This window comes from Thamnophis elegans, chromosome 8 (genome assembly GCF_009769535.1).
Source record: "Thamnophis elegans isolate rThaEle1 chromosome 8, rThaEle1.pri, whole genome shotgun sequence".
In the NCBI taxonomy this organism is placed as follows: Eukaryota; Metazoa; Chordata; class Lepidosauria; order Squamata; family Colubridae; genus Thamnophis; species Thamnophis elegans.
The window spans coordinates 29,282,880-29,303,484 of record NC_045548.1 but is presented as its reverse complement, the minus strand read 5'-3'; the positions used below and the strand labels follow the sequence as shown (position 1 = coordinate 29,303,484).

The window sequence follows — 20,605 nt, the reverse complement described above, 5'->3', positions numbered from 1 at the left end:
ATGTATTTTTCTAACCTAAATCTAGAGCATGCTGTACCTTGGATTGTAGTTTAAAAAGTGACAAATTCTGGGTATTTTAGTGATAAGTGCTTTTTAAAAAAATTTTCAGCTTGTGGAGTTGTTTCATATCTTAATTGACTGAGTAAAATGTTTAATCCCGATCCTCTCATCCATATTTCTATGTTTCTAACTACTCTGGAAGATGGGGATGGGGCTGAAAAATCCTAAATATGTCTAGGGTCTAGCATTTTTGGACACAGAATGCAACTGCAACCAGACTTCTGCATTGTAAACTATTTTCAAAGATAATGTATGAATCAAGTACCTTATTTATTTTAAAAGGTTTTTTTGTCATTTCATGCAGAATTATTGGTTGTTAATTATTTGGGAAATCATCCTGAAAGCCTTTTCTAAAAAGTAAGCTTAGGCATTGAAACACCAGCAATGTTTGTTTTAAAAGCTTACTCAATCAATCAATCTGCTAAAAAAGCAGGCGGTTCGCTCAACTGAACTTTAGCCAGTCAACAACAGCCATAGGGTTTTTTTTTTGGGGGGGGGGTAGGGACACGTCGTCTAATTGTGGAAGAACTAATTAAGAACCCATTCCTCCCTCCCTCCCCCCACGCCAAGAACCGAAGTGGACACAAACGGTTTTAAGTGTGAAACCTTGTCCACTCCGACTATCTGCGGCTCCGCACAGCCAAAGAAACTCCTGCCTGGCTCGAAACACAGACTGAGGGGAAGAAGCGAAAATAAATCTGGGATTTTTCAAAAGAGGGCTATGAAGTCTTAGGCTGAGCCCAATCGCGAGAAGGGAAGCAGACGAGCCTCGCCAGAAAACGACTCATTGCCGTCCTAGAACCAGGTTTAATGGACACGGGAGCCCAGGATTACGGTTTAAAGTCTCGGCCTTCGGCAGGACCACCTTCTGCCCAGCAAAGTGGCCCCCCGCTGCCTCCCGAGGCGACCCCAGACGCTTCTTCGGGAGTTCGTGCCCTTGTATTGTCCCACGGCTTCCTCCCAAAGCAAGGCACTATGGAGCACAGGGACTCCGGGTTCAATAATGATCACGTAGGCACAAAAGGCCGTCCGGATTCAAGACGGACTGAGGTTTAGCTGCTCGAATGGCCCGTCTTTAGATGTCCCATATTCTTAGGCTGAGAGGTAATGTCGCGCTAAACCGCGATCGGATAAACATGGTTTGAAAGAAGTTCCCACTGCCTGGGTGAGAATAGTTCTAGGGCATAAAGAGCGATCTAAAAAGCAGAACTTCTTGGGTTGTTCTCAGGGCTTCGTGTAAACCGGGCTTCTAAGCCAAGAGGGCAAACATGGTCGGCGCGTGAGACTTGATCTTGTCATTTCAAATCGCGATGTCGGCATCGATCCTCTTAACACCCCTCCCCCCTCCAGTTTTAGGTCACCTCGACGGCGCCTCCAGTCCTGCGGCGACCTTTGGCGCGCTGTCGGCAGATCCGCGGACAGCTCGGCTTCTTCGCGCCGGCTACGGAGCCGGACAGACCCTTCCTGCGCCCGGAGCCATCTGTTTGCTGGCGGAGGGGGCGTCTCGGAAAGTGGGGAAGGGGGGACAGCAGGCATGGGAAAAATATACCCCTGGTTAACTGGTTTTCTTTCTTTCTTTCTTTCTTTCTTTCTTTCTTTCTTTCTTTCTTTCTTTCTTTCTTTCTTTCCTTCCCTCTGTAAATATTTCTATGTGTATTTTCTTCCCCACATATTTCCTTAGAGTGGGGAGGGGGGAAGAATACCCGGATTGCGGTCGAATTATTTCGGCAAGGAAGTCGGTGAGATTTTCGGGATCGGAATACGTTCCTTTAATTTCTTCAATAATGAAAAGAACCGAAAGTCACTTCGTAGGACAAAAGTTAACGTTATTTTAACATCATATAATCTTGGGGGTGGAGGGAGTGGGCGTCGAAGTTCAATAATTTGGAAGTCTTAGAAAGCCCACCTGATGCATTGCTATATGGGACACAAAATCCTTTTTAAAAAATGTGAATTGGTGTGTATGTGGAAGTGGCTGAAGTCTGGACTCCCCATTCCACCTTTAATTAACCATTAGCTCTTTCTCATTAAAAGTCTGTGAAATGCACTGGATGTACCATTTTCCAAACCTGTCCCGCTCCCAAAAAAACATTTTAGTTTCTCATTTGAAAAGAGTTTGAGGAGTGAATGTTGACCTTCAATCGGTAAAATATAGGGGCTGGGGCTGTAATAACTGCAGGTCCTGGAAAGCAACAATGCACCTAATTATATATTACATATGATAGGAAGATTGGATTTCTCAAAGGATATTACTGGAACAAGCACTCTGTACAGAGGCCAACTGGAGATATTTAATGTGTATATATTTAATTAAATTCTTCTTTAGAAACACTCCATTTAAAATAGTTGATTATCAATGTGTGACAAATTGTAACCTGAAATTTCTGAAAGAAATTATATCCCATTTCCTTTTTTATTTATAAAGAAAAGGAAATTACAATAAGACATTTAACTTTGAACTGGTTCCTCTTAAATCTATCCTAGTACCATCATTTACATTACAGGCAGTAGGAAAAGAAAAATAATGATGATATATGATAGTCAGGTATCTGGTTTTCAGATGCAGAAACTAAAATAACAGATTTGTCTCTGATAAAAAACGCAAGTGTCCCAGTAGCTTTATTGGTTCTCATTTGCTTATTGTTCTAAAACTAATAGCTGGAGATGCCCAGTAATGTTCACGTTTCTCCCATCTGGGATTTAAAAACACCTTCCTCTCACAAATTATTTAATTCTATTTAATTTCCTGGTTTCTCTGTTTTAAAATAAAAGGACATATCCTTACAGATTCCTAGAATGATTAAAATATTTTCAACAGGCTAAACTTGAGGTAGCAAAACACTATTGCTAACCTCATATAACAGGCTTTTGCTCAGACAAATAGAACATACTACAGTGCAGTATGGTAATAATGGGAATTTCTGCTTCATACAATATGCTGAGCTGACATCGGCATTCCCACATCACAGTTCAACCACAAAATACCTAAACCCATTTTAGTTTGGTCAAATCCCTTGTGTGAACCTCCCAAAGGTGGATTGTCCCAGATTCCCACCTGTCTTTTGAAGATAGTTAAGTTCAACTGAAATGAGTATACTTTTACTAAATCACTTGCAGCTTGATTGCAAGATTGCCTCCTTGGATATTTTCCCTCCACGCAGACAACAGGACTCATAATGCTTCTCCCAAATCATCTCACATTAAACCATACATAGCCTTAATGCTCAGATCAGGCCCTGAAAGACTTCAGAGTGAATGCCAAGGCATTTTGAATAAATTTAATGGGCAGCTTGTTATCTGGAAAAATAAGCAAAGCACAGGCTAACCTATGCAATCACCTCCCCAACTCAATGGAGCCCTTTTGTTCGGGTGGGGGTGGAGTGGAGTGTCTTTCCTAACACAATATTTGAAAGAGAAGCAGACCCACCTTGCTATCTCTGCTAGCTCCATGGAGGTGAAATAAGGGAGAAACCCCCACCCCACCCCTTTAAATTTGCTCCTCCCTTAGGTTTGAAATGATCAGGTAAAATATTTTGTGTATTTCTGGTTCCTCATTCCCCTAACTTTGAGACTCACTAAAGAGCTGGTCTCCACAACTATCCACACACACCCAACATTAGGACATGTTCTGGAAACTTTATGGGGTAACAGGCTTCTTTGTGGTCTTCCCTCTGAACATAATACTTCTCCTGTTTCTTTGCGTTGAAGGTCAGGTTGGCAATCCAATATAACATCAGGTTTCACATCTTTGTGTGTGTGTGTGTGTGTGTGTGTGTGTGTGTTCTGTGAGGATAAGAAGTTTCATTCTTTCCCTACTTTACCCCTTCCCAGATCATCACATAGAGAGAGGGTGTTTGCCAAGGACACAAAAGGGCCCACTCTTCACATATTTTTCATTTACTTCTAAATCTCATTTAAAAAAAACCTTTCCACACTCCTGTTTATTGGATTATGGACTTTGGTGAAGGGAAGAAAAGGGAGAAAAACTACTCCATAGTGAAATTGTGAGGTTCAATTAAGCACTCTCCATTCTCCAGGACCTCTCAGGCAGAATGCATGCATAAGACATAACTAGTAGGTTAGGGTTAGTACATTATGTGAAACCTATTTAATTATGGTTAACTATGCAACAGCCAAACTCTTAAAAAATCTCTTCCCTCCTGCAAACACTTAAGGCTTTTCCAAGTTTCAAACATTGTTCCCCTCCCACCTATTTTTTGCTTTTCTATAGATACCATTCCACTAAAGGTGGTATCCCAATGGCTTGGATGATAGGAAGGGAATTTATCCCAACCACACATCCCCACTTCTAATACAAGGCCCATAAAAGGGATTCAAAATACTTGCAGGCCTCAACATTCTCTCACTCTAAAGAGACACAAAGACATGATGCAGCAACTCTTAAATATTTGCTTCCAATGTCATCAAGAAAAGCAAGGGGACCTAATTCTGAAGCCAGGACCTGGATCAGTGGAAGACAGCTGCCTTCAGATGAGTAAAAAAATGAACTTTCACAGCTACTTTCAGCTATGGATCTCCTCGGTTGAGTGTTGAATGTAATGTGATAGCAACCAACTTGGAGGCCTTTCATGTTGGGGTGCTTCATATTGCCACCATTCCATTGTGTCTGTGCTGAACCCAGCACCCTTTTTCACACAAAGAGCGATGCATAAACAAACACAAGGGGGTGTGTGATCACACACTGTAATTTTTTCTGGTGCTCAAGTATTTAACGAAAACCTGTGGCTCATATTATACCTCGTTTTGAGCTGTTTTAAATCCGCCTAAATTCTCTGCGGATTTTGCTCAGATTTTTCCAGGCTTTCTACAATGCCACATGCCTCCCATTTATCCAGCCATGCTCATAATGCTCGAAACAGTGGTAAAACAGGAACAACATAACATCGAAAATATAGGACACTGCACACCAGAACAATTAGACACAAGGATAGTTCCCCCCCATGCCATCACTCTGCTTAAAAACTAATTCCCACAACACTGTCAAATAATTTACTAAGATTTTATTACTATTCTTCTTCTCTTCCTTCCTAATAGCTATCTCTTCCAATTTATTACTATACCCATGTTGCTTGTATCTTTCAATTAATATTGTTTTTCTTTGCTTCCTAATATGATTTGATAGCTTATTAGTAACCTTGACTATCATTAAGTATTGTATCTTTTTATTCCTGATGAATGTATTTTATTCTCCTTATGTACACTGAAAGCATATACACCAAGGACAAATTCCTTGTGTGTCCAATCACACTTGACCAATAAAGAATTCTATTCCATATAAAAAAAAGAATTATATTCTAAAAGGAAAACAGAATCCCGAAAAGCAGCACCAGTAAAATAAAGCCTATCAGCTACTAGCGGGCCCACCAGAGGGTTTCTACTTAACTGGCAAGCAAAGGTTTCTGTCGTTCTCAGCAAACTCAGATTCTTTCCCTCTTCAGAAAAGTTTCAGCCCGGGAGGACTTCGTTCTGGGCTCCTGCCTCGGTAGCCCATCAGTCTCGCCTGCCCGGGTTCTTACCTGCGCTGGACGGCCTCACGGCGAGGGTGGTGGGTCGGCTGGGCAGGCAGTGCAGTAGAGAGTTGTCGAAGGGACTTCCCCAGCCTGGCGGGCTGAACTGGGCGCCCACGTAGGGGCTATAGTAGGATCCGTTCAGCGGCCGGAATTGCTCCCGCGGACTGTAGGCTGCCGGTTCTCGGGGGGCGCCGTTGGAAGCCGGGGGGCTGCCAGCTGGGTAGGAGAAACGGCCCGAGGCTGGATGGGCGCATCCCCCAGCACTGGCGCCGTAGGAAGAGGACGGGCTTTCCGGAGCGCCCTGAGAGGGCCAAGCTGACGATCCCCCAGCCTGTCCCACGCCCGGGGGATTCTGGAGGTAGGGCAGCATGGACCCCACGCGGGTGGTGGGCACGTAGACTGGAGATCCGGCCGTGGAAGGCACGAAGCCGCCTCCGCCGCTGCCCGGAGACGCTCCGTCATAGGTGCTGCCCTGTAGGCTCTGGGAGTGAGGATGGGCATGCGGGTGGTGGTACATGTCCTCGACGATCGGCGGCGGAGGCGCGGGATCCGGGCTCAGCTTGGTCGAGGAGCGGCTTGACCAGATCAGTTTGTTGGCCTGATCCAGGTCCGCGAAAAGGAGCAAGTCCTCCCAGCTGGGCAGGCTCGAGGGTGCCGCCGCCGCCGCCAGAGACACAAAAGGCCCCAGCAAGGCTCGGCCTTCGGCCAGGCCTATCTGGGGCGAGGTCGAGAGGGCGCCTCCGGGCTCCTGCTTGAAGCTCCTGGCGTTGTGCGGGCCCCCGCTCCCGCTGGGGGAGCAGCCCGAGGACGAAGACGGCGAAGGCGAAGGGCCCAGCAGTTCCCGGGGTGCCAACGGACAGGGCGAGTCGTCGGGACCGCAGCGCTTCAGCAGGCACCAGCCGCCCGCGGCCAGGGCCATCCAGCCCTGCGGCGCTGAGCAAGCTTTCCGCCGTTTGGCTTCCGCGGCTCGGTCAAGACAAGCCTCTGCGAGGGGAGAGAAGGAGGGGGAAGGAAAGACAAGTTAGCCCGATCCAGCAGCCAGACCAAGCCTCCTTTTCCACCGACACCACCCTCCCCTCTGCCCAACCTTCTATCTGGTCACCAACAGGGTCTCTGAGCATGTGTGGAAGGCTTTGCTTCACGATTCGGATCGGTAAACAATTTCCAGACCGCTCTAATAAAGCAGCTGGAGGGGACAAGACGCTTAAAGTCCCTTTGGCCTTCGCCCAAACGCCCTTAAGCGTTTCATTCATATACATCGATAACACCTCACAGCCCAGCTTGCTTTTTAAGGGCATCGCTAGATCCTTTCCTTCCTCCTTTTTTTGGGGGGGGGAGGGTAAGGAGAGTTCCGTTGATGCTGGCCTCTAAAACGCCGGTCCCGACCCTTTTCTTCCCCTGGGGAACCCCGAAGGGTTTCCTCAACCTTGGCTTTCCCGTCTGGAAAACGGAGGCGGTCTATTCTTTGGGAGCAACTCCGGCCCCAAACCCCGAACACCCCATCGATCAGGAAAACGCGGCGCCTCAGCCTGGCTAAAAAATCTCCAGCTAGCCCTGGCTTTGTCCCACCTCTGGCTCTTCCAAGGAGCAGGAATTTTCCCCAGAACAGCCTCAATCTGGCTCCGAACAGGCACTCCCTCCTTTGACGTAGTTTACAGAGCGAATGAGTGGCACGGGGGGGGGGGTGATGGCGTTGGGGCTTGGAGCGCCTCCGGTAAGACAAGACCCGCAGGCGGCCCTCCCCGCTCTCTGGCTGGGCTCTTTTCGGTTTCAGCTAATGACTCACTGGAGTTCGTTCCAGAATGAAAACAATTAGCCAGGCAAAATAAGGAGGAGGCGTTTCAGAGTTTCCGCCGGAGGGGGTCGAAATGTAGCCCCCCTCGCCCCCTCAGGTAGAGAGGGATCTTTTCGGCGGAGGAGACGCCACGCTTAGAGGGGGAGCAGCGATCCGGGACTGGTTCGGCCCTCCCCAAACTGCCGCTCTCCCTTTGGATCAGAAGTGGGGAGGCCCCTGGTGCCAGTCTGTTCCGCGTTTCCTTCGCTCGCTCTCGCTCTCCCTGCCTCCAGATTGACCGGGTCAGCTCCAAACCCCGCCGCGCTCCGGCCGGCACACCTTAGTAATGGCAGCCGTCCATAATCAACACAGCGCCCGCCCCGCTCCTCGTCCCCGCCGCCTTGACTTGCCTTGCCCTGACCCAGCCCAGCCCTACCCGGAGACCTCGCCGAGAGATCGGCCGCGTCTTGCAACGCGGTGCCTCTCCTAGCGCGATCGCCGCCTTTTCCTGGCGCGATCCGAACCGGGGGAGGGGGAAGGAACATCGGCCGCGGCGCCGGCTCCCTTTGGCAAAGGCCCGCGTCAGCCGGGGGTTGCACCCCAGAGCTTCTCCCCCCTTTCCCCCCCGCCCTTCCCGGCGCCTAATTTCCACCGGCGGGAGCTCCCCTCCGCGTCTCGCGACTCCTATCGGAGCCGAGATAAGAGCCCGGAGATAAGGAGTCCTGGCGGAGTGAGGAGACGGTTGTGTCCCCTCCACCCACCCCGGGAAGAAGACGGTCCGCTTCGCCTGCGCTCTCGTGACCCGGCGCCACTCACCTCTTGGGCCCTCGAGGCTCTGGAGGCTCCTCTTTCCCGCGGCTGCGGCGGACTGCGAGCGGCCAAGGCAGAGTGCGGACCGGAGCGGCGCCTGACAAGCAGCGAGCGAGCGAGCGAGGCACCTCCTCCAACAGCCGCGCCGGAAAAGTGCAGCCGGACAGCCTGATTGGCTCGTGAGGACCCTAAACAAACAGCCGCGCGCGAGGGAGAGAGGCGCGCCGTGTCAGGCGCCAGCGGACTTTCGGCGGGGATGCCAATCCCAGTGTCAGGCCCTCCCCGCGAAGGCCAGCCCGGCCCTGGGAGGAGAGGCAGTGCCCAGGCCCCAAAGGGGGGGGGGAGCCACCAAAGCCTACGCGCGCCAAGCCAGGAAAGGGAGGGCGCTGGAAGCGAAATTCTCCTACAGGCAACGGCAAGGAGATTCCTCCCCCTGTTTTTTCCCCCATTGGGGGGGGGGGATCATTCTTTTTTTTTAAATGAGAAAACGGTCTTTCTGTTTGGGTTTTATTTCATAGCTTTAATTTATCCTATTTTTATTTCCCCTTCCCCTGTTCCTGCGCGAGTTTTCCTTATAAAATAAAAACGGAGGTTTCCTCTGCTCCGTTAATGGGTCAGTCAGCGAATCCCTCATTTCTTCGTTGGGACTTTTTCCAAACATTTTGTTCCACCAACCCTCCCCACACCTGCTTCTCTGTTGGTGCTTTTCGATCCGGCTCCAATTATTCCCAGACTGCAGGGAGTAATACCGGAAAGGCGGCCGAAAGGAGAGCAGGGGGTCCTTTCCCGGGAAATGGAGGAGCCCTCCTCTTTTGAAAGTTACCAGACTTGGAAGGTAAACGGTCGTTCAGATTTGTGCGTTTCGAAAGGGGATCGCAGCTGCAAGGATCCCAGTCCAGTCACCGCTTCGGCGGCCTGGCAGCCTTCCGGTTCCTTGCCTGTGTGTCTCCCTCGTTGGCTTTTCCCTCTTATCTTAACGGGCACCCAAACTGATGCAGTGCTGGTCAGGAAAGTGACTGGAAATTAAAAGAACTTATTCCCTCTGAGTCGAACTGAGCCATTTGTGTCCAGTGTCGGCCGGTTTTTCCGACCCGCCGCAAACCCGAATTTCGGCGAGCGCGAGTTTTGGGCGAGAGACGAAATAGGAGAAGCTCGCCAGGTGAGTGGACACCATCTTCGCTCGCTCTCGTGCCGAGTCCGTTTCGACTAACCAGCTAATAAAAGTTTAGAAATGGAAGGTATGCCATATGAAAACTGGACTGCTACTTTGGGTATACAGCTTTTTGAAAAGGTTAAAGTGCGTGATTGTTACATTACTGCTTCGCTGAAAGAAATTATTGCCTTTGAAAACGAGTCGCACAAAAGTCTAAAGTAGACTTTACGGAAGGGCCATAGGATGGCGGTCTTTGGGACAAAAAGAATTGTAGAATTGTAGAATTGTAGAAGTTTATTTATATGCCGCCCTTTTCCCTGGGGGGACTCAGGGCGGCTTACAACTCCAGGAGGGGGGGGAAGACAAACTTTTAACACGTAAGACAATACATAAGACAATACAAAAGCACAGACACTTCCATTCCGATTGGACTCAGAAAAATACATTTTCGAAACCAAGGCTGACAGCATCTTTATTGGCACGAAACCAAGCAGGCAGGAAACAGGGGGCGCGTTTTTCTTAATTTATAGCCCAAACAAAACGCTACAAAAACAGAGAAACTTTAGAAACTGCTGGAATTTACACCTGGTTTAAGGATTCCTATGCCAAAACTGTATAATATTTCAAAATAATATCTCTCCCCTCAACCCCACCACCGCCTCTCCTAAGACCACTCTGCCAAGCAGCAGCCAAAGAAAGAAATGGAAGCTGAGTCTGCAAAATAGAGCAGCCGCAGAGGCTCCTCTCCGTGCCATCCTGTCCCTACCTCGGAAGTAGTTGCTAAAACATTGGGCAAGGAGACAGGGTTCAAGTCTATCTATAGTTCTGGAAGTTCAATGGGTGATTAGGGCAAGTCACACTTTCTCTTACACGAACTGAGCCTACCTCACTGGGTTGTGGGCATAAAACTTATAATTCTTTCCCTAAATTTCCTTAACTTCTGGGAGAAACGTAGGATGCTACATATATTTAGGGAAGAAATAGAAACAAACAATTCCCCACCTTTAAAAATATTTCAATTAACACCCCCTTTCAGGTTCTTGAGGCTGCGTCCCCAGTATGCTGCTCATTCATGGGATTGGTCCACTCTCGCGCTCTGATGGATGGTGTTCCTTGTATTTTCCACTTTGAAGAAGAAGGAAGGAAGGAAGGAAGGAAGGAAGGAAGGAAGGAAGGAAGGAAGGAAGGGGATTCTACTAATCCTGGCTTGTAGGAAACTACTTCTGGGTTTTTCCCCCTCCTGCTCCTGTGCAGAGGGCTGCCCTCCAAATAGTTTGGAGTTCTCCTGGCAGACCAGGCAGAGGGAGACTGCACTGGCTGTTGAGGTATCTGTCCCCAGTGCGAGAAACCATGAAAAAGAAGGAATGAATAGAACTCGAGTGCTCTTCCCCAGCACTTTTTGCAGCTGAAATGAACTCAAGATTGGGCGGTACTTACTTATGTGCTCAGTGCAAACTGAGGCAGACACCTGTATGTTGAGCCGCCCTGCTTAGGTGAGTCTGAGGAATGGTTTGCCAGCCTTGTCCTCAAGGTATGATATTATCTTTCCTCACACAAGCTCACCTTTTTTCAGGGTGGAAGGTCCCTGAGATGTGAAAATAGATCCTAGGGGCAGTTGCAACTTTTCAGAACTCTTCCTCTACTTGCCCAAGGGACCAACCAAATTCCTCCTCTTGCAGGCTGGATTTTTTCCCCTCCCACAATCATTTAATTTTTAAAAATCATTACAAGCATATTTTTAGGGCTGTTGTTAAGTATTTATGTAAGACATCCAAAGGGCACTTGTTTTGTATCCTGTTTTCTGTCAATTAAATCAACTGTTTCAGGTATCTTTCTGCTTCAGGCATCCCAGGTGGAGTTTTGAGAGGCCCCTATTGAGAGTTAAGATTCTTTCAGACACAAAAAGGATACTTAGGAGTCTCCTGGGCAAACTGAGGTCAACCATAGAACCAAGCTGCTTTACAGTTAGAAATTGCCAATGTGCTTTTAAAACAGGAGCATTAGGTAACCTGAAGTTCTAGGACCCTGGCAATACCCATCTTCCTCACAAATGTTTTATAGCATCTTAAGCCTCATCCAACTATCTTTGTGGTGATATAAACCCAGTCTTGATTACTAATCCATCAGAACAGGAATTTCTATATTGTACTCAATCCAACAAGGAGAGGGCAAAAAGGAGATCATAATTCCCACAATCCCAGTTTTTTCAGTCTGTGATGCCTTCTGCTGTTTAGATTAGAGAGACACATCAAGTCCCTGCCCTTTTTCCTCCTGCATATGCACACACAATCTCATCCATCCACCCAGGCATCTAGCTATGTAACAGTTTGAAACCAGAAGTGGAGAGGCAAGAATCAATATGTCCTCTTGAAAGTTGAACTCCTTTGGCTTCACAAATTGCATGGTTTTGCACCTGTGCACCAGATTGTGGATGTATACTGTATATTTGGCAGGTTCTTATAATAATTAAGCAACAGTGAATAAAAGCCCACTCATATACAATTCCTCAAATGTCAATAAAGCATTTATTGATCAAATTAAAAACAAGCCTGGTGAGATATTCAACAAAATCAAAAAGCAGACATGCATTTTGCTCACATGTCTACATGATCATCTCATTGTGACCAGGGGATTGGACTAGCTTTCAAACCATGACAGGTTTTGTTTGTTTAGTGTTCTGGGTCCAAATCAAGGAGAGAGAATGTTCTCAGAGACATTTTGTTCATTTTTATCTCAGTGGCCTTTTCAAGATTAATTTGGTTTATAAAACTAATGAAAAGCTTAGGGTTTTCAAAGGGATATTTCCTTGGGACGCAGAGAGCAGAATGTTAGGTGAAATTTTAAAATGACACCTGGAAAGTTTTTGAGAGTTTGAATGAAATCATCTTGGAAGGAATTTAGTCAATCGTGCAATCCTTCGCCCTCTTTAAGGCTTATTGATGTAGCAGCAATGGGGAGATCTTTCCAAGCCCAACACAGATTGGGTCAATGAAATGAACCAAATTTGTGGTATACTGTATGTGTGAGATTGATGTCCCAAATTCTCTGCTCATGCAGGTTTTCATGGCACTCCATTTCTAAATTCGGTAACAGCATTCAGCAAGACAGGCTGCGAATATTCCTCTGCAGTTGTTTGTCTGTGAAAAGAATCTATTATTTTGCAAGGCTCAGAAGTCCTGTTCCATTTCACTTATCAATCTTTATCTTGTCTCTGAAATCAAATAGGTAAGGACTGATACAGCTGTTTCCTGTGAATGAAAGGCACTTGTCATACATTTTGGGCACACCTGAGTAATTTAGGAATTGGAATTTTGCCAGAAAAGCTGTTTTAATACAATTTATTCTAGGGCCATTCAAGACCAAAAATGTCCACTAAACATAGCAGGTTCTTTTTTTCTCAGTATATTCAGGTTATTGGGTAGTTGTTGTTATAGCACATATTGAAAGTTACTAATGATTTAAGTAGTACAGATTTCAGAGAAAAAGATCCAGCCAACTTGACCCTATCTCTATGCGTTTGGAGCCAATCTCTCACTGACTTCGATAAGATGCACTTTGGACCTGTTTAGAATAACATTTTTAAAAATCCGAATCCAGATCCGTTTATACAATTACAACACCGCTGAAAATTCAAAATCGTTTTCTTCCGAGGCGGCGGCTGAGCTGGAATAAAGCAGGCCTTTGGAAGCTCGACTGACTTCATCCACCCGCTGCCCCCAAAACTGCAAGGTAGAGCCGGAAGAGAAACGTGACGGGGCGCGTCCAGCACGAATATACAAGCGCCTGGCCAGGCTGCCTGCAGTCCCCAACCCTTCGTTTCGTTTCCTTTTCTTTTCCGGCCTGCCCTGGTTTGGATTACGTTGCTTTGCAAATTCGTTTCCACAGGTCCACCGAGGTTGACTCCCAAGTAAAGGAAAAACCCACCCCTCTTAAAACTGGTGCATCAAAAAGGAAATCAAGCGACACAAGCCGCCTCTTTGGTTTGAGAAAAAGGCGCCGGTTCGCTTTCTCGCTCGCCTGGCCAACATATTGCAATCCTCGGTCCCCGAACTAGGCAAAAACAAACCACTCCGGACTGATCCCTAAACAGACGCTATGCAAGATGGTTTGCTAAACATCCCGCGGATTGCAGCGCGCCAGGCTTTTACATGCATTTATTTGGGAGTAGGGAAACCGGTGTTCTTAGCATTCAAAGGTCGAGAGACCTGTGATCCTTTGGGCTGTTGAAAAAGGGAGTCTCTTTTCCAGTCACTAATAGCCACGACCTGGTGGCACTTTTATCCATCCAAGTTTTTCTACAGTACTATAGTGTCATTTCAAATCTCACAAGAGACGGTGTTCGCTGAGTGTGGTCAGAAAAGTCAAGATGGCGGCCGAGACGCTGTCATTGGACCGCTGACGGTTTTTAGGTGCGTCGCGGCTGCCATCTTTAAAAAAAAAAAACTCACGCTGCCGTCCGCAAGACATTATTGGCTGAATTGTCTCATTGCTGAGCCGTCAACTGGCCAACCACATGCGCGCCATGCACGTTGGCGGAACCCACTGGGATGTTAGCTTGTGAGTGTTTCGCTAGACCTCAGAAAGCTGGGTTCGTTAAACAAGCCAGGATTTAATTAATCGGTAACGTTTAAGCGTGTTTTGCCCGTGAAGACGTTTGTTGCTTTCTTTTTCCTGGGAAGAACAACAACTTTACCCTTCATTTCCTTCCCAGGTCTGAGCTGTTGACATGAATGTGAAAGGGTATTCGTTTTATTTTAAACCTATCTAGGACCCATTTTTGCTTACTACCCAACTTTTATTTATGGTGCTATCTCAACGTAACACACACACTTAGACGAAGTATAAGGAAGAGTGTTTGGGGGGGCGCCAATTTGGCTCTAGTAGAAATTGTGAGTTCTAGTCCCACCATCCAAGATACGGAAACTGGCCGGTGACTGGACCGATCGCTCGCTCTCAGCCCAATCCATTTCACAGTTCTGGGAAAATTAGGAGTACTATGTATGTTGGCTATCTGGAGTTATTTATGATAATAAGAGCAGGGTATAAATAAATACTAAAAGCGTAAGGATGATAGAATTTAACGGACCCTAAACTACTAGGCTAAGATGCAATGTACTCTTGGTTGCTAATCTTTGATCTCCCAGGCTCCGATCCATTGGGGCAACATTACAGAGGATCGTATTCACATTCTAGATTTCTCCGAGGGCACTTTCTTGTGTTTCACCATTATATTTTTAAATTGAATATTATTTTTCGCGGCCGTTTTATCGTTTTGAAGTCCATCCCCAGAAGTTGTTACCGCTGGACATTTTTAGGGTTATTGGACTTTCTGAACTCCATCGAATTACAGTAATTAGAAAGCAAAGAAAAAAGAAGAAAAAAGAAAAGGAAAAAAATGCTCCAGATCGGCAAACGGATTCTGAACAAAATTCCAACAAAAGCGGGTTTCTGGGATCTACAACTTGTTTAATCCAGATCAGGGGATCACCTATTGGAAATCTCTTCGCGGCTTGCTAATGAACAACTTCCCCTACCCTTCGTTTAATTTTACTACGCTGAAAAATTCCGAGGCACTATGAGAGCGAGGGAAGATATTCGAGTCCGGATATTTGTTTTTTTCTAAATATTTCTGGGTCGCTATTTTTGAGGGATATGTGTTCTTCCGAAACATAACAGCCCTCCTGATAACGTCTGAATTGATCCCGTTGCTCAATTGGAATCCGGCCGGAGAATAGCCTGAGGTTCTTAAAGTAGACGGGTAGCCGAGTGCCGGCTTTTGAATTGCAGAGCAGAGATTGAACTCCACGACTTTTACTATCGTTATCGTCATTGGTCAGAATCGTTGTCGTCGTCGTAATTATGTTTGACTATGCTCCATTGTCAACCAATCGCAAGGAGCAGAGAAAAACGCTTTTAACTGAACATGTGCAGAGAGCGACAATCAGTGCATACTTTCCTTAGTTGACAGTTTTGAGTTTTCATTTGCCTGAAAAAATCTCTCTAGATGGTCCGGACGTAATGCGGGCTTGGCCATTGGCGCCCAAAGTTGCCGGCCTGAGAAGGGACCGCCTCGTCTGTCGGAACCGAGAAGAACATTCAGGCTAGATCGCGAAGCGGAAAGATGCTTTCTTTCCTTGGGTTTATGGAACGCGACCGTCGAGCTATACAAGGCGCTGCTCAAGGCCGGTGGCCTGATAAAGAGGGAGTTGCTAAACCCAACTCTGCTCCTGAAGGCTGCCCTCCCCCTCCTCTCAAAGAGAGGTTATCAAGGCCACCCATTTGCGAGCTGACCCAACACCCACTGAGCCAGTCCTTCAAAGTCCTTTGTGTCTTCTTTGTCTAAATTATGTTCCCTTAAAAACCATCCTTATTTTGATCCTAGAAAATACATCTAACCAGCCAAGCTTAGCTATCCATCAAAAGTTATAAAAAGGAATGTTTTCTGTTGCTTTTCAGTATTAACTTTGGGATTATTGCAGAAGCAATTGACAAAAAAAAAATTTAAAACAGAAAAGTTTGTTTCCCAAATGCCAATCACAATAAAAAAAATAAATGCTAATAAACTTGCTGGGAACTGTATGTCCCTTCACCATCTTTAGCATGCTGGGTTTAAGATCATTTCCCTATATTAGTCCAAATTATCATATCTGGTTTTTGCTGTAGGAACTGCTGCCTTGTTCTGATTTTTGGTTGATCAACTATAAAAATTCTCAAAATTACTCAAGGTACATTTCATTCATTACAACATCTGCAGTGCTTAGTACTTAGCCTACTAAATTAAAATGCAAAGCAGGGACATGTTTAGGCTTTCTCAAAAATAAAGGGGTTGTCTTAATGGGATGTGCTTGGCTCAGGGAACCATTCCTTCATCTTTTAATTCTAATTAGACCAAGTAGGAGCATGGCACAACAATTAGAATAAACAATGTTTCTCATCCTTAGTAATGTAGCATGCTGTCTGGCTTAGAAAGTTAAAATGTTGATTGGGGAATTCTGGGTATTGAAGTCCACAAAACTTAAAGTTGCTAAGGTTGAGAAATACTAGAATAGATTGTCTAACTAAGTCTAGTGTGATCAAAGTTCAAATCTCACAGGATGGTTTCGGCCAGTTGCTATCATAGAATTTAGCCCATTTTACCAATGTGTGGTTATAATTAACTAGCTAGTTATGACCAAAGAGAGAAGACCTTTACATACCATGTTGTGCTTTGTGGAAAAAATATGAATTGCTGCATCATGCATCCAAGCACAAAGCTGAGTAGAGTTGGATGTTAGGATGGGAGGCCACCACCATTGTAGGTTTGAGTGGGAAGTGAAAAGCATTCAGAAAGAAAGTAATGGTAAACCACTTTGGTACTGCTGCTAAGAAAATTGCATGGGAGAAGTCCCTTGAGTTTCCAGGAATTGAGCTTAACAGAGAAAAAAATTGGATTCTTTTAAGCAGATATAAAAGGCACAAATTTTAGATTCACTCTCCTTTGCTGTTGGTTTATCTGCAGATTACAAGTGTTTGTAATCCCACATTTTCTTTTAGTAAACCCAGGTCCAATTGCTTTCAGGCGCATGTATTGCCACATAGAGCAAACTTCTGGAGTCTGCCAAGAATAGTCCACCATGTGTCACAAGCTGAGAACAGCTGATGATTTTAATCATTGAACTTTATAGGTCTGAATAGGTTTGAAAGATTAGCTCTCCTTATCTGATCCATTGTCTGGGGCTTTATTCCAGCCTTGTTTTCATTTTTAGTTCAAATTTCAGCTTATGCAGAGTACATTTTTCCCCACACGCTTCATCACAGACTGGAAAACTCTTGCAGTCCAGGAGAGCAACTAACCAGCTGGCATCTTGCTTCAAATCGGAGCCCAGCGTGAAGCTGAAACTGGTCTGGGAGATGAACCCCCTCTCCAGTAGTGCACTTCTGCCCCTCACATTCTCCCTTCACACTAAATCATTGGAGACCTCTACTAGAGGCCAAGCCACTGACAATACTGAAGTGAAGTCCAAGTGCTTAAAAGTTTGAGCTATAGCTGTTTTTCAGAAGAGATAGGTCAGAAAATTATGTGATTTCATCCTAGTTGTGTGGTTTTTTTTTCCTGGGCATACTATTAGAAGGACCTCTTATACCATGAATGTGTGGGTATGTTTCTGAGATAGGAATCCTATGGAATTGGGCTTATTTGAAAAGCCTCTTATTCCTCTGAAGGTATCTAGTGTGCTTCCATCTGGACATACAACCACTTATTTCAGACTGATATAAACTGTGTGTTGTCAGTGTGCATCATCTCTTAGAGGAAGTGAGAGTATAAAGAACTTTCATTAAAGTATATAACAGACATGGAAAAAAGAATGGGGATAGAAGAGAGGAAAAAAGCAAGAAACTATAATTTTATTTTCATTTGAAAATTCTCAGGGGAAATGGCAGGATATGGTAAAAAAAAGAAAGTCAATATCGCACCCATTACAATGTGATCAAAACTGTGTTTATTTTTTGTTGCAATGTACACAAAAAACAGACAGATCTTAGATCATACTACTGTAGTCACCATCTTGATTAGTCTGCAGATACCCTGAGGCCTGTTTACAAGTATGTTAGCAGCCAGCTCACAAAAAGTAGGGATTTTCCTATTTCAGAAAGCATTTTCTTACTTCTAAGCTGTATTTTGATAACACATAGTAGATCAGTGCAAGGGAAGTAAATCAAGACTGCTCCCACTGAGCAGCCTTATTTTGATCTTTAGACACAGACAGATATAAAACTATTTTGAAGGTTCCCTGGAAACAGAAAAGGGCAATGGGGATTTAGAATTGTAGCAGAATAATCTTTTATTCAGCCGCACTCTATTTTTGCTCTTCAGCTGAAAAAGTTACACCTGATGGTTAGATCATACCTTGGTTAGTTCCAAAGGGAGGTCCAGACTGTACTTTTGGGTGATTTCCACCTAGGTAGAGGAGGATAGGAGGAATCTAGAAATGATCAGTTAATAAAGCAGATAAAACAAATATATCACATTATTTATCTTATAGATCTTCACCTTTTGACTATTTTTCTTTGAAAAAGAAAATGCGAAGTCAGCCAGGAGTTTAGTTTATATGAAAAGAGGAACAAAATCTGTTAAGATGATAACATGGTCATTCTTCTTAATAATGATGTAAATAAGGATAAATGCAAGTCTGAAAGGTACATTAGCACTGTTGTGCTGACAGCATAGCACTGGCTGCCAAAATTGTGTTCACATGATATAAAACTTTTGGTTATTACTTTGAAAAATCTATATGACATTTTTTCATTCACCATAACTCCATAATATCAGCAGCAATGTTTTTTTTTCTTTGCAAACATTAATTTATGTATTAAAATATTTCTAGGCTGCCACCAAAGGCAAAATGCCTCCCAAGGGTAGTTTGTATAAAATAGCTACAAGAAAACATCAATCACTGTTGTTTAAAAGGCCTTTGAATTGAATTATAATTAAGGTGACAAGAGGTCCCGCTTTTGGCGGGACAGTCACGATTTTTCAAAATTTGTCCCATGTCCCGCGATGTGTTCAAAAACTCCCAATTTTCCAAAAGAAAGAAAAGACACTGAATCATCAATTTTAAAAAGGACGCCATTAAAAATTTTTTTTTATTTCTCTGAAATGTCATTCCTGATGTGGCATTTAGAGGGTAGTGGTTTCCCTCCCCCTGCTCGGCTCACTCGAAGCGCCCAACAAGGGGCGAGGATCCCTCCCCTCCTGTGCGTGCACACGCCAATGGGCGATGTTTTTGCGACAGCCATCCAGTGGCCTCAGGCAGAGGGGGCTTTCTGGCGGTGGCAGCGCGGCAAGGAGGAGGCTCGGTCCCGGGCCAAGCAGCTCAACCATCGGAAGTTTGGGGTTTTTTGCCCGCTTCTCTCGGGTGCCGCTCTCCCTGCAGCCATGCTGTGCAAGCCACCGTCAGCAATCTGGTCCGGGTGAGCCGAGGGGAGGCAGGCAGGGATCTGGTTGGGAGAGGCTGGCGATGGAGGTGGCTTTTGAAAGGGTTGGGAGTTGGGGAAAGGCAATCGGGGGAAGGCTTTTTTTTTTTTACAGCTCGGGTGCTCCGAGCCCCCCCCCCATCAATGGTGTCCCGCTTTACCCATCTTAAAATCTGGTCACTTTAATTATAATATTACTTCTTCCCACACCAATTCCAGCATCCTACTCTATGTAAAACCCTGGTTTAATTGAACCTGAACCTATAAAGTAACCTTTTCAATCTAGGCTATTTAATTCCTTAGACTAGGACTGTCAAACCCTCACCCTATGGCCAGATGTGTCACACGCTGGGCCACGCCTATGCCCGATTTAGCGAAGGGGGGAAAAGTCTCAATATGTCACGTGACGCCACTGTGATGACATGAGTTTCACACCTCTGCCTTAGACCAATGTCTCTCAAGTTTGTGAACTATAAGAGGTGCGGATTTCAGCTCCCAGAATTCCCCAGCCAGCATGGGAATAAGTTCACAAGGTTGAGAAACCTTGCCTTAGAGTAGGCTATAACTTAATTGTTCTGTTTTTACCTTTGCTTCTGATTGTGTGTGTGTGTGTGTTGCTTATTATTTGTAGGTTTTATTATGCTTTTTAATTGTTATTAGCCATCCAGAGAGTCATGGCTTGAAGTGGGCAATTGTATACTTTGAAATATAAATAAATAAAATAATTTCCCATTACCCTGAGCTAGTATAAAAATAATTTATGTAATTAGAAGGGGAACTGAGTATATTGGGGAGGCCAATTTAGAAAGGGCTCCCCTAAAATATATACAGCCAGCTAAAACAAGCATGGGAACTTCTTGAATGGAAATGAATATAATATCTACATGATCAACTCCCCTTTAAACACAAACATCAACAAATATGAGGTTTCAGGAGCTCATTTAAATATATAGTCAGTTATTGTGTTGGAGCAGTATTTCTTTAGTAGAAAGCCATAATAAATACAGGTAGTCCTCAACTTACAATCACAATTCAGCCCTAAATTTTAAGTGAGGCATTTATTAAGTGGGTTTGCCCCATTATACAACTTTTCTTGCCACAGTTGTCAAATGAATCACTGCAGTTGATAAGTTAGTAACCCAGTTGTTAAATGAATCTGGATTCCTTATTGACTTTGCTTGTCAGAAGATCACAAAAGGACCTTGGGACACAGCAACGATCATAAATATGAACCAGTTGCCCAGCATCTGAATTTTGATCACATGACCATGGGGATGCTGCAAAGATCATAACTGTGACAAATGGCCATAAGCCACATTTTTC

At 45.1% G+C, this 20,605-nt stretch overlaps 1 protein-coding gene across 3 annotated transcripts in view; it reads right to left on the bottom strand.

Moving 5' to 3' along the window:
* The window catches only part of GATA6 (GATA binding protein 6), a 33,442-nt gene extending 25,153 nt beyond the window's left edge, over positions 1-8,289 (bottom strand). The window contains exons 1-2 of one of the 3 annotated variants that reach the window (XM_032223376.1): positions 8,182-8,289; positions 5,598-6,575 (exon numbers count right to left, since the gene is read on the bottom strand). In XM_032223376.1, coding sequence (XP_032079267.1) covers positions 5,598-6,510 — 913 coding nt within the window. In that variant the 5' untranslated portion in view covers positions 6,511-6,575; positions 8,182-8,289. Of the gene's footprint in view, positions 1-5,597; positions 6,576-6,678; positions 6,972-7,160; positions 7,243-8,181 lie in introns of those variants that run through there. The other 2 variants (XM_032223377.1, XM_032223375.1) reach the window with 2 other exon arrangements.
* Between the last annotated feature and the right edge of the window lie 12,316 nt (positions 8,290-20,605).